General features: G+C 38.5%; 1 protein-coding gene across 6 annotated transcripts in view; it reads right to left on the bottom strand.

Annotated features, from left to right (window-relative positions):
- The window catches only part of CPLANE1 (ciliogenesis and planar polarity effector complex subunit 1), an 83,367-nt gene that overhangs the window by 7,057 nt on the left and 63,758 nt on the right, over positions 1-12,552 (bottom strand). For 4 of the 6 annotated variants that reach the window (XM_058170110.1, XM_058170111.1, XM_058170114.1 and 1 more), the window contains 11 exons: positions 12,434-12,487; positions 12,017-12,115; positions 11,042-11,140; positions 9,243-9,349; positions 8,498-8,693; positions 7,487-7,728; positions 6,758-6,851; positions 5,746-5,904; positions 5,382-5,415; positions 3,529-3,660; positions 2,387-2,549 (listed from right to left, as the gene is read on the bottom strand). In XM_058170110.1, coding sequence (XP_058026093.1) covers positions 2,387-2,549; positions 3,529-3,660; positions 5,382-5,415; positions 5,746-5,904; positions 6,758-6,851; positions 7,487-7,728; positions 8,498-8,693; positions 9,243-9,349; positions 11,042-11,140; positions 12,017-12,115; positions 12,434-12,487 — 1,379 coding nt within the window. The remainder of the gene's footprint in view (positions 1-2,386; positions 2,550-3,528; positions 3,661-5,381; positions 5,416-5,745; positions 5,905-6,757; positions 6,852-7,486; positions 7,729-8,497; positions 8,694-9,242; positions 9,350-11,041; positions 11,141-12,016; positions 12,116-12,433; positions 12,488-12,552) is intronic. The other 2 variants (XM_058170113.1, XM_058170112.1) reach the window with 2 other exon arrangements.

The following is a 12,552-nucleotide window of genomic DNA, read 5'->3' as shown; positions in this document are numbered from 1 at the left end:
GATAACATTTCTCATGAATTATGGTTCTCTCTTTGCCAACCGGAAGGGGAGAAATTGATGTTTCCGTCTTCTCAGAATTAGCTGGAAGACTGTGGCCTTGGAGAATGGAGAAATCCATGGGAAATCTCCCCTTTCCTCTCTGCTTGAGCAAACAGAGCCATTCATCTCCACTATAAGAAATGCCTGGGCTTAACTTAGCTGCTGTACCAGGGAGACAAACACTCTGCAGCACTTGAGCTGCATCTCATTAAACTCTGAGGGATAATGTAGCAATATACCATGGGTGAATGAGAACTCTTCGCATTTTTTGGTGGGGTGGGGGAGTGTATAGCAAGAGCATTTAGACTTATATACCACTTCATAGTGCTTTACAGCCCTCTCTAAGTGGTTTACAGAGTCAGTGTTGTGGTCCACCAGCAGCCTGCGGAGCTGGCAATGGAGTCGGACAGCGATGAGGCTGAGGTGGGGCCAGGGGCATTGGGGAGTGAGGTGCAGACTCCAGAGCCTCCAGAGACTGATAGTAGTGAGGCAGAGGAACAGGGGCCTGTTCCTAATTCACGCATGAGAAGAGCTGCCAGAAGGCAAGAGTAGCTCAAGCAAAAAGGACAATTCGGGAGTAGGGCCAAGAGATGATTGGTCCCTCCCATAAGGCTTAAAACAGACCAGCAACGGCGTTTGGGCTTTGCCGGAAAACAACATTAGTAGAATAGAATTAGAATTAGAATAGAATTTTATTGGCCAAGTGTGATTGGACACACAAGGAATTTGTCTTGGTGCATATGCTCAGTGTACATAAAAGAAAAGATACGTTCATCAAGGTACAACATTTACAACACAATTGATGATCAATATATCAATATAAATCATAAGGATTGCCAGCAACAAGTTATAGTCATACAGTCATAAGTGGAAAGAGATTGGTGATGGGAACTATGAAACGATTAATAGTAGTGCAGATTCAGTAAATAGTCTGACAGTGTTGAGGGAATTATTTGTTTAGCAGAGTGATGGCCTTCGGGAAAAAACTGTTCTTGTGTCTAGTTGTTCTGGTGTGCAGTGCTCTATAGCGTCGTTTTGAGGGTAGGAGTTGAAACAGTTTATGTCCAGGATGCGAGGGATCTGCAAATATTTTCACGGCCCTCTTCTTGATTCGTGCAGTATGCAGGTCCTCAATGGAAGGCAAGTTGGTAGCAATTATTTTTAGTACTTCGTGTTCTTGCACTTATTTTTGTATCGGTGTCTTCTGAATGTTTGTCAAGAAAGGCCTTTGGCAGTTTGCCTAATTGGACCAAGGTTTGCGATAGGATTGAGGAATTTTTGTTGGGAGGAATTTGATTTAATTTAGTTGAACTACTTTAGTTGAGTATTTAGTAATTCTCAGCTGTTTGAATAAAGTTTGTTTGTTTTTTCACTGACTGAGTTTTCTACTACCTACCTGGGCCTGGGTCATAACAGTCAGCCTATTGCCCCCAACAATCTGGGTCCTCATATTACCCACCTCGGAAGGATGGAAGGCTGAGCCCACCTTGAGCTGGTGAGATTTGAACTGCTGAACTGCAGCTAGCAGTCACCTGAAGTAGCCTGCAGTACTGCACTCTAACCACTGCACCACCTCTGCTCTTGATGTGTATATGCACAAACTGTATGCACAGTTTGGATTTTTAAGATGTATCTGTATCTCAGGCGCCACCAAAATTAACTGCTATGAGGAAGGTGCTCAAGTGCAAAACCAAAATCTTTTCTCTACATACAGAACTGTTTCATCTTTCAATCTTCCACCTATGCTTCATCTTGGATTCCTTTCTCCCTACTTTCCTGGATATCTGCTACACTGTCTCCCCATTCCCACCCCATAGCTCAGGTCGGGTTTTTTAATACCCTTCCATGACTTTCCCCTCTCTAGGGCACCCTTCCCACGGCTTTTTATAATATTTCTAATTTTTATACTATTTCTTTTACTTATTTAACCAGATATAAAACAGGTCCCATGTCTTTTTGCTTGCTTGTTTTTGAGAGCTGGATGCACTGCATAACAAAATTATGCCTTGCGGTCTCCATCCTTCTTTTTCCTTTGAACTATCTGAGTCTGCATGAGATCCAGGCATATTATGTAGAAATGAATAAAAATGGTAGCTGGAGGCCAGAAATTTTCAGTGGAATGCTGTAATTTTTAAAAAGGAATTTACAGTGGGTAAATTCATCTTCCAGAATTATTATGATTATGCATCTTTATTATTTCTTCTCACATTTGATTTTATAATTGATCTGCCATCTTTCTGAAGAAGTGGCCATCCAGATTTAGAAATACAATTTTAGAACAGAGATTCATATTGATAAAATTTCTCCTTTTAATGTACTTTTAATATTTCAACGCAAATAGCCTTACCATCTTTCTCGAATGGAATGGACTGTGCTCTTTTGCCCGTTTTTCAGACAGTGTTTGCATATATTCGGCAAGTCTCTCTTTTCGTTTTCGTTTCATCCAAGCATGTAACTCTTTTTTATCCTCCTCAGCTTTATTCGTCTTTTTATGTGGTATATTTGAACGACTGAAATAACAAAGTCAGAGTCTTAGACATTTTCTTACATCATGATTCTTAACTAAGATAGGAATAGGTGCCTTTAAGCATATTTTGCTACCAAATGTTTAATGACTCCAGAATCATACAGTGGAAATAAACTATTTCTGGATTTGTAATAACAGCCAGAAGTTGCTAAGGCCATTGTTATTTAAGGGAGGGGGTGAAATAAGTCATAGTAAAAATAATACAAACTGCTGTAATTTACAGGAGAAAAAATCATGGCTGCCATTCATACATAAAGTGTTGTTTCCCCCTTTTCTATTGTCATTTAGAGCAGGGTGTCAAAATTGTGTCACGTCATGTGACCTATCGTGACTTTTTTCCCCTTCACTAAACTGGGCATGGGCGTGGTTAGTGCGTGATTCATCTGGACCGTGGGTCGCGAGTTTGACAGCCCTGATTTAGAGATAAACACTAGTCCTGATTATTTAATTGATCGGTGGAAATCCTAAATATAAAAACTAGCAATTCCATTTGCCCATGGATATTGATTCATTCATAGTCTGTTTGTCATTGGATGCACATGAAGTAAGCATCCCTGTTCAGAATCACCAGTCACCACACAGTTAAAATTGAACAGTGACTCTTTATGCATCAAGGGCAGTGCATCTACAATGAAGTTGGTTTCTTCATGTGTATATATTATAACAAGAATGACTACAGGTAGTAAATTCATCTACTTCCTGTATTTTCCTACCCAAAAACAACTGCTGTTTATCAGATCTCATACAACCTAACACTTGCAACACGGCATCATCAGTACGTACAGTGGTGTGATTCCAGTAATTTAACAACCGGTTCTCTGCCCTAATGATTTCTTCCAACAACCAGTTTGCCAAACTGCTCAGAAAGTTAACAACCGGTTCTCCCGAAGTGGTGCGAACTGGCTGAATCCCACCACTGAGTACGTAGCTCAAAGGTATTGAAAGTATCAATGTAAAACTACCTGGCCATTTTTTTAGCTTGAATTTCTGTAAGGCCCAGCTCTGAAGGAGAAACACCATTCTCCACTATAAGATCATTAATGATGTCCAAAATATCACTCAAGCCAGTGATTTGAAGGTGATCTTCTGAACATCTATCGAAAAAAAACCTAATTAAATTGCTGCAAACTGGAAAGCTACTTTTAAACATACACACAGGGATCAAATAACATCACAATGACACTTCTAAACCTTTACATAAAACAGTAACTGAAATATAAGGACAGATGCTATGAATATACAAGCGCAGGCAAAAGATGGATTTTAATCATTTTCTCACACTTCGATCATCCTTGCTTAATGTCTAATCATTCAGCAATCTTTCGAACTTACAAGGCACTGAAAAAATGGTTGTGATGGCTATTATAGCACCCCATCAGTCACATGATCAGAATTCAGGTTCTTGGCAACCAGTCTGCATCTACAACCAGAATGCGGACTCCAGCTCCTCATGTCTATTTCCTCTGTCTTATCGGTTACCCTGTACGTTACTGTTGTGGTCCACCAGTTGGACAGTGAGGAGGCTGGGGAGGATAGTGGCCAGTCCTGGAGTCAGGGGAAGGCCCGGACGAAGGCTCTGTGTCGGAGGCAGAGATGGGGCCAGGGCCATCTGGGAGGAATGCACGGACTCCGGAGTCTCCAGAAGCAGACAGCAGAGAGGCAGAGGAACAGGAGGAGCCTGTTCCTAGTCACACATGTGAAGAGCTGCCAGAAGGCAAGAGCAGCTAAAGCAAAAAGGACGACTCGGGAGTAAGGCCAGGAGATGACTGGCCCCTCCCATAAGGCTTAAAAGAGCAGCAACGCTCTTGGGCTCTTCGTAGGAAAGCAACGTTGCTACATTTGTTTATAGTTGGTATCTCTTGTTTCTGAACTTCATGGGACTTTGCCTAGAAAAGCCTTTGGCAGGGTGCCAAAGAAGACAAAGGTTTGTGATAAGGCTGAAGGACTTTTTCTGAAAGACTTGTTTTGGAATTAATTTGGACTAAGGTGGGAATGAAGTAATTCCCAGCTGTTATAATAAAACAGGTTTGTTTAAGACTGTGTGTCTTTTATGCCTAACTGAGCCTAGGTCACAAGAGTGGCCTACTCGGCACCCCTGCCTGACATTGCCATCTTCTTCCTCCCACTGCTGACCTGGGATTTGGGGCTAGGCAAAGGCACAGTTCTGAGATGGACACGGTGAGCTTGGCAGAGCAGTAGAACCTGATCTGCCAAATGGAACTCACTAGGCCTTGCTGGGAACAGGCAGTGGGACAGAGCCAGCAGGCCAAACAGGACAGGAGAAGCATAAGGGGTGCTGCAGGCAGGCCCCCATTTTGCGGGTGGGCGAAAAAGTGGTAGGAGAGATTTCTGATTCCCTGCCAGCTTCTCCATTGTTTTTGATTGTGGAAAAGTTGGAAAAACGTTAGAAATTATGACATGACCATGGCTTGCTGCAACACCATAATCATGAGTTGCGCACTGAGCGCCCAGATTGTGATTCGATGAACCCAGGAAAGCAGTGATGGCTGGAATGTCTGAACTGATTACAAGTCCCCCTCATTCAGTGTCATCATGATCTTTGTATGTTTGCTGAATGAGTGGTTGTGTCCTAAGGAAAAGCTTTAAGTCAAATTTGGCTTTTTGATAAAAAGTTTAGTAAGTACTCTATAATCAATATAAAAGAACTTCTTCCCATCATTTTGAAATCTGCCACTAAGTAGAGGATAGAATCTATTTCCAAAGCTGGTATACTGATAGCGAAGTAGTAGGAAAGTCCCCCAATATGAGTCTCCCCACTTCAGTAAATGCTTCTGAAATATTTTCTCATACATACCTCTCATCTTGTTCTTCCATTTTAAAACTAATGTCTATGAAAAAACAAAACAAAAATCATCACTAACTTTTAGGGTTAATAAAAAATAAGCCAACTTTTAGCCTGGTCTATTAATAAAATTAATTAAAATATTAATCACTCAAAATGGTATTTCCTTTCAAGTCAAGTCAAAGAATGTTATGGGTCACTGAAGGAGACTTCCTTACGTGCTAAAAGCCCGAAGGTCCCTTCTAGCTCTATCCTGATTGAATTTAATGTAAAAATATGGATATGCTACTAGCAAATAACATATTCCATAAACAACTAAAAAGATAATTTACAAATTTTTTTAAAAAAAACCGCAAAAACCAAGAAAGAGTAGTACCAGAAAACAACTTGTTGATCCTGGGATGATTAGCAGCTGATACTGAAGGTGAAACAGAAGGTGTTTTTAAGGCAATGAAATCCTTTGGGGATGATTCTGCTTCTGAGAAGTCTTTTTCCTCTGTAAAATTCTCCACTCTTATATGGGTTGAATAACGTTCTAGTTGAACAGAAGAACAGAGTGGAACCAAAGTTAAAAGGAGTACCATATAAAAAGCTATGCGACATTCAGGATAGAAGCTATGTTCCTCTCTTACAGCAAGTATAAGAAGAATTGAGTGCAGTTTTATTATGGCATTTTATTGTTCAGCGACCGTTCAAAGGCATGATGGTGCTGAACAAATGGTTCTTATGACTGGTCCTTTGAGTTCCATCTGTTGCAATATCCCTATGGTCACTTGATCACAATTAGGTGACTATGACTGTAACACGCCACAGTCACATGATCATCATTTCTGACATTCCCTGCTAATTTCCACACGCAAAGTCAATGGGGAATCCTGTAGAAAATCATAAATTGCAACCATGTGAACTTAAGATCCCACCTCATCCTTGGGTTATGTTAGCAACCGGGATTGCTCAAATTGCTTTTATTAAGTGATGCAGTCAAATGGCATTGTGATTTATGACTGCACTGCTTAGTGATGGAAATTCTGATCCGCACTGAAACCTAAGACCAGACTTCTCTTCTTCCCTATATGTCTTCTAAACCTTTTTTAAAATTATTTCATTTAGTCACAACAGTATACACAAACATCGACATAAAAAAACAACACATCATAAAAGAAATATATATATATATATATAAAAGTAAAAGTATGCAACAGCTATGTTAATTTGATATAATGAAGGGAACAATAGGACAGGAACGGTAGGCACTTTTGTGTTCTATAACACTTCTATGTGTTCCTATTATGTAAAGGGAGATATATTCTGAATCATCTATTCCCTTCCATATCAAATTGCCATACAGTCAGAATATCTTCAACCCAACCCTCGATTAGTAAACTCACCTGCTTTGCAAAGCTGAACACCTGGTGCAAAGAACAATATGTCATCTTCTTCTTGCTGAGGTATCACACTGACATCTTTTGCTGTTTCCCCAAACTGTAAAAAAGAGAAACTTGTGACATGCAGCACTTCTCACCTACATCTATATATAATAAATATTATAATATATATGTCTTTTCTGAGCATCTCTTTTCCATTTCAGTTAATACACAAGTCTAAGGTTAACCCAAATATATTGAAAACATACAACTGTTAATATTAAAAAAAAACACCTCTCCTTTGCTGATTTTTGTTCACATCTGCAGATGTTTCTTTTATAAATTAGACAGATATCTATGCTTTTAACACTGTTTATTACAGTTTATTATTTTTTTCCAATATCTGTCCGATGAAAGTAGTAATAAAATTCTACACTTTACATATTGGTTTGCATTTAATTTTTTTATTAAAATTGATTAAATTTAATTATAATTGAATTGATTACTAATCAATGAAGTATTTTTTCCAATCACAGTAAATTCATTTATACCCCTAACTTTCACACAAAGTTTCCTAAGCAACTCATTACTAGCAAGGAATCTTGTATCATATCAAAGACATGTGCGTTCTCCTCCAGTTGAAAGCACATATAATTGCAATACACACACACACACATATATACACATATACACACATATATATAATTACCAAGGGGAGAAGGATTTAAAATAAAAACATGAAGTGACATATACCAATTTGGTAGTGCTATATTCTTTCTCCATTTCTTCTGCCAAATTTTGTAAGTACGATAGTTGTCTATCCATTTCTTGTAGTTTTCCAGAAAAATGCTGTTTACTGATCTTTTGACCCAACTGTCCTGTGTAAATACTGGAAAAATCTTCATGAAGGAGACTTGAGGTAAGATGATCCCCAGCAGTTTCTTCCTCTGTTATTCTTGGTGGTAGTAGAGCTAATTCAATCTCGAGACTCTTTTCTTTCAATCAAACAAAGACATAAAAAGTACGAAATATTTCTAAATGCAGCCAATTGCAGGTAGCTTTCAACTTACAACAGTTCATTTAGTGACCGTTCAAAGTTACAACAGTGCTGAAAACGTGACTTAGGATCTTTTTCAATTATGACTTTTGCAGCATCCCCATGATCATGTGATCAAAATTCAGATGACTGGCATCTGATTCATATTGAAGATCTTTGCTGTGTCCCAAGGTCAGGTAATCAATCACCTTTTGTGACCTTCTAACCAGCAAAGTCAACGGGGAAACCAGATTTACTTAATAATCGGGTTACTAACTAATCAACCTCAGTTAACATTCAATTAACAACTGTGGCAAGGAAGGTCGAAAAAGGGGGAAAAATTTAACAACAGAAATTTTGGGCTAAATTGTGGTCATAAGTTGAGGACTACTTGAAAAGGGTTTAATTGAAAGTCACAATAAAGTTTTATTTCTTTACAAAATTTCAAAGTGTACTCACAAAGTGCCATCAAGCTCTCAGTGTAGAGCAGGGGTCTCCAACCTTGGCAACTTTAAGCCTGGCGGACTTCAACTCCCAGAATTCCCCAGCCAACTTTCTGGAAGTTGAAGTCTGCCAGGCTTAAAGTTGCCAAGGTTGGAGACCCCTGGCATAGAGGGAACCAGATGTTACATTCCTGTGAGGTTTTAAATGATCCCCTTCTCCCCCAGCGTTCCCCTAAGTACATTTTGAAAGCAAATTGTTATGGAACAAAAATTGTAGACATTTACCTTGTCTCTCAAATTCATCCAGTGGTAATACACTGGTAACTGAGACTTTTGGATAATACCGTTTTGTAGAAGCCGGGAATTCAGACATCACAGGTTGCGTGACAACAGGCGGTGCAGCAGGCTCTGATTTAACTGGAAAATTCTTGAGAAGATCACCAGATTCTATATCGGTTACACTGATATATTTCTGTTCAGCCTACACCATATATTTAAACAAACAAACAAACAAACAAACAGATAAACAAACCAAATTCTAGGTAGCAAACAAGCTTAAATGATTAAATCTTTATAAAACTGCACTGAAGAACTGAACCTCTCTCCTCCCATAACTGAAAAATTTATGAATAGTTTAGACCAAGGATGTTGAACTCGATTTCATTGAGGGCCACATCAGGGTAGTGTTTGACCTTGAGGGGGAGGGGGCATGGCCAGGGTGGGCATGGCCAGCTTGATGTCACTCATGTCGGGAGCGCCTGTAGTGGCCTGAGAGCTCTGCCAGAGAAAACAGGCTCTCAATCTCTGTTTTTGGCTGCGACGGCCTCCTGCAACCCTCTGCCAGCAAAAATGGAGCTTGGGAAGGCCGTGTGCGGCACCGTGGGCTGGTCCTTTGCTATTTCCAGGGCGACCCCGTGGGCCAGATCTAAGCACCCCACCCCCCGGGCCAGATCCAGCCCCCGGGTCTTCAGTTTCACCCCTGGTTTAGACAGATGGCTGCATTTTCAGGAGATGTTTCTCATTGACTGACCAAATCAGACGAAGATGGCAAAGGTGTCTCTGTAGTTGCGCTGGCTGACTTAAAGTTGAAATACAGCTCTGGCGGCAAAGCCTGAGGAACGCAAGAAGGCAACAGTTCTAAAGAAAAAGAGAACATGGTTAAAAGTCACCTAAGGTTAACTCAACTCGGAGAGCTGAAAAAGCTACTTGGAAAGATATTCAGCATTGCAATGAATACTGAAATGCTAAAAATGTAATTGCAAAGCAAGATATTTTTTTCTGACAAACAAATAAAGGATAAGTAAGCTGACTTCTAAGATCTCGTGTGTTTCCTGAAACTCTTTTGTTAAGGCCCTTGACGCATCTTACTGTCGCTTAAAGTTGATGGCATGGTTTAATTACAATTTAGAAGTTAGAAATACAGCTGCACACGAGAAAAAAAATACTGTGCTATGAGCCTTAAGCCAAATTTACTTGAAAACAAATGAGCCTCACTTTATGAAAAAATATTAGAAAATACTGCGTTTGGGTAGCTGCTTCCTTGCTTCACCTATGGTGACTTTTACCCTCCTCACAAAAGGGTTTGAGTATGACTACAACTATCAAAAAGCATCCTGAAATTAATCTTAAAGTCCAATCAAGATAACAACTGCAGATATTCCGATTTTCTCTATGTATTTTAAGTTCTAAACTCAGGAATAAAAAAAAAAAATACTAAGCATGCTTTGGATACACTGAATTCGTATGCACACCCGTCATTAAATGTAAATTTAAGTGCATGTTTAATATTAATATTCAAGAGTTCTATATTTTGTACAACAATCACAAGTTATACAGCTAAGAGAACAATGACATATAAATCAACCACAGCATTATATAATAGTAATAAAAACAGTAGCCACTCATTCATTGGATAAATTAAAATATTCCTTTGCACAATATTATAAAACTATCTATCTTTTAAAATTTAAAGACAGTGAAATTTTGTAATGTATTTTCACAGAGTAGATAGCAGCAAGCACACCTGTTTCAGAAGCAGAAGCAGAAGCAGAAGCAAAAACGATTGGCTGAGTTTTATTAGTTTCAGCAATTATTTGTTCTGAGTCTGTTACAACATCCTGATGTGATTTTTCAACTTGATTGATGAGAAAAACATATATAAAGTCAGAAAGCTTTAGCAGATAAACATTCTATTTTTCATTTATCAGAGATACTTCTGGGAATAATTAGATTTTATTAAGAATTGTCGAGTATCTTATGGATAAATTTAAAGTAAAAAAAAATCAATTTAGAGCCGCTTGATTCTTGAGTGGATGATCTATCTGCCTTTGATGACTATTTAGAAATATCTCCTGCTCCCAGACAGGAAGATTGTTTTGATCCGTTCCCCATAAAACAATATTTGGGAATTTCTGAGGAAACAGACTTCACAAAATAAACATTTTAAAAGAAAAATCTCAACACCAGGGTCTCACCTGATATTGTGACGCTTTGGCATTTAAACTAAATTGCAAAATTTTTGTCAGTGGCAAAATTTCTGAACTCTCACAAGATCTGGGCATTTTTGGCTTTATTTAATTTTTCTTTCTTTCTTATTTCTTTCTTATAATTTCTATACAGTTTCCTTCAGCCCCTCTTTAATTCACCCCTGGGGACAGCTTTGCGAAGAAGAAAATAGCAATGGGAGAATAAAACTCAATTAAAATGTTTTCTTCCCTCTTTTATGTCAGCAAAAGGCTCACAGCTTTGGACCCCACCATGATAATATTTGTTTATTTCTGAAACACAGAATTTTGTGCTTCTTCAAAAATAATTTGAAAGAAAACACACCTGTTACAGATGCAGAAGCAGAAATGACTGATTGATTCCCAACAGATTCATCGATTAATTCTTCTGATACAGTTTGTATATTCTGAGATGATTTCAGAACTTTATTCCCATGAGAAAAACATAAGATCAAGATGAATCAAGAGAATGTATCCTGCTAAATTATTATAAAGGCACTTATTCAGGAGTGAAAGGTTAGATAATTTTGCAGGGCAGAACAAATTTGAAATGCAGAAACGAAAATGTTTGGCTGGGCATTTATCTTACATAACTGTTACATTGCAACCCACCATTCTACCCAACTGTTACTTTGCAATCTACCATTCTACACAACTGTTACTTTGCAATCCACCATTCTACACAACTGTTACTTTGCAATCCACCATTCTACACAATTGTTACTTTGCAATCCACCATTCTACACAACTGTTACTTTGCAATCCACCATTCTACACAATTGTTACTTTGCAATCCACCCTTCTAAACAATTGTTACTGTGCAATCTACCATTCTACACAACTGTTACTTTGCAATCCACCATTCTACAGAACTGTTACTTTGCAATCCACCATTCTACACAATTGTTACTTTGCAATCCACCATTCTACAGAACTGTTACTTTGCAATCCACCATTCTACACAATTGTTACTTTGCAATCCACCATTCTACACAACTGTTACTTTGCAATCCACCATTCTACATAATTGTTACTTTGCAATCCACCATTCTACACAATTGTTACTTTGCAATCTACCATTCTACACAACTGTTACTTTGCAATCCACCATTCTACACAATTGTTACTTTGCAATCCACCATTCTACACAATTGTTACTGTGCAATCTACCAATCAATGTTATTTGAGAAAATGGACATACATTTGTGCTCTTAGAGAATGCAAATTATGATAGTGTGAAACCATTTCATTTTCAAAGCTTTAAAAAAACAGTCACAATGATTTCTTGCAAGAGTTTTACCAGTGTCTGTATTTGTGCTAGCGTTCTGCAGATCTGCAGTCTTTTTTCCTACAGAAGCCAGGTAATGTAGTGCCGCTGATGAAATATACGTATTGGATTCTAAAATAATAGAAAGATAGGATTATTATCCAATTCAAAAACAAAAACACTATTTCATAAGCTATTGCTAATTGCGTCACTTCAGCCATTTGCCTGAAAGTGGACAAAAACTAGTTATCTGCTCAAGGGAGGGGGTGGTGGTTATGAAGAATATGAACAGAACACTACCCATGTTTAATTTCTTTCCTGTACAGGTCTGCCTACCAAACTGTGTTTACCACCTGCATTTTTTCCCTTAGTTTTCTAATGCTGAAAACAAGTAGATGGGATCCGAGAGCAAGTCTCCTGATGCTTCTCAGAACACTCGTCTTGACGTACCATTGTTCCGAAGCACGCTGAAGTCAGTAAAGCTCAATTTTGCAGTGTGAGAGGCTAAAAGAGGAGAGGGAGATGGATTAAAAAGAGACATGAGGTAATAAAGCTTTACTGTCAAATGC

The sequence above is a fragment of the Ahaetulla prasina genome, chromosome 2, assembly GCF_028640845.1.
Source record: "Ahaetulla prasina isolate Xishuangbanna chromosome 2, ASM2864084v1, whole genome shotgun sequence".
Taxonomy (NCBI): domain Eukaryota; kingdom Metazoa; phylum Chordata; class Lepidosauria; order Squamata; family Colubridae; genus Ahaetulla; species Ahaetulla prasina.
The sequence above is the reverse complement of the archived record's forward strand: the minus strand, read 5'-3'. Positions and strand labels throughout refer to the sequence as shown.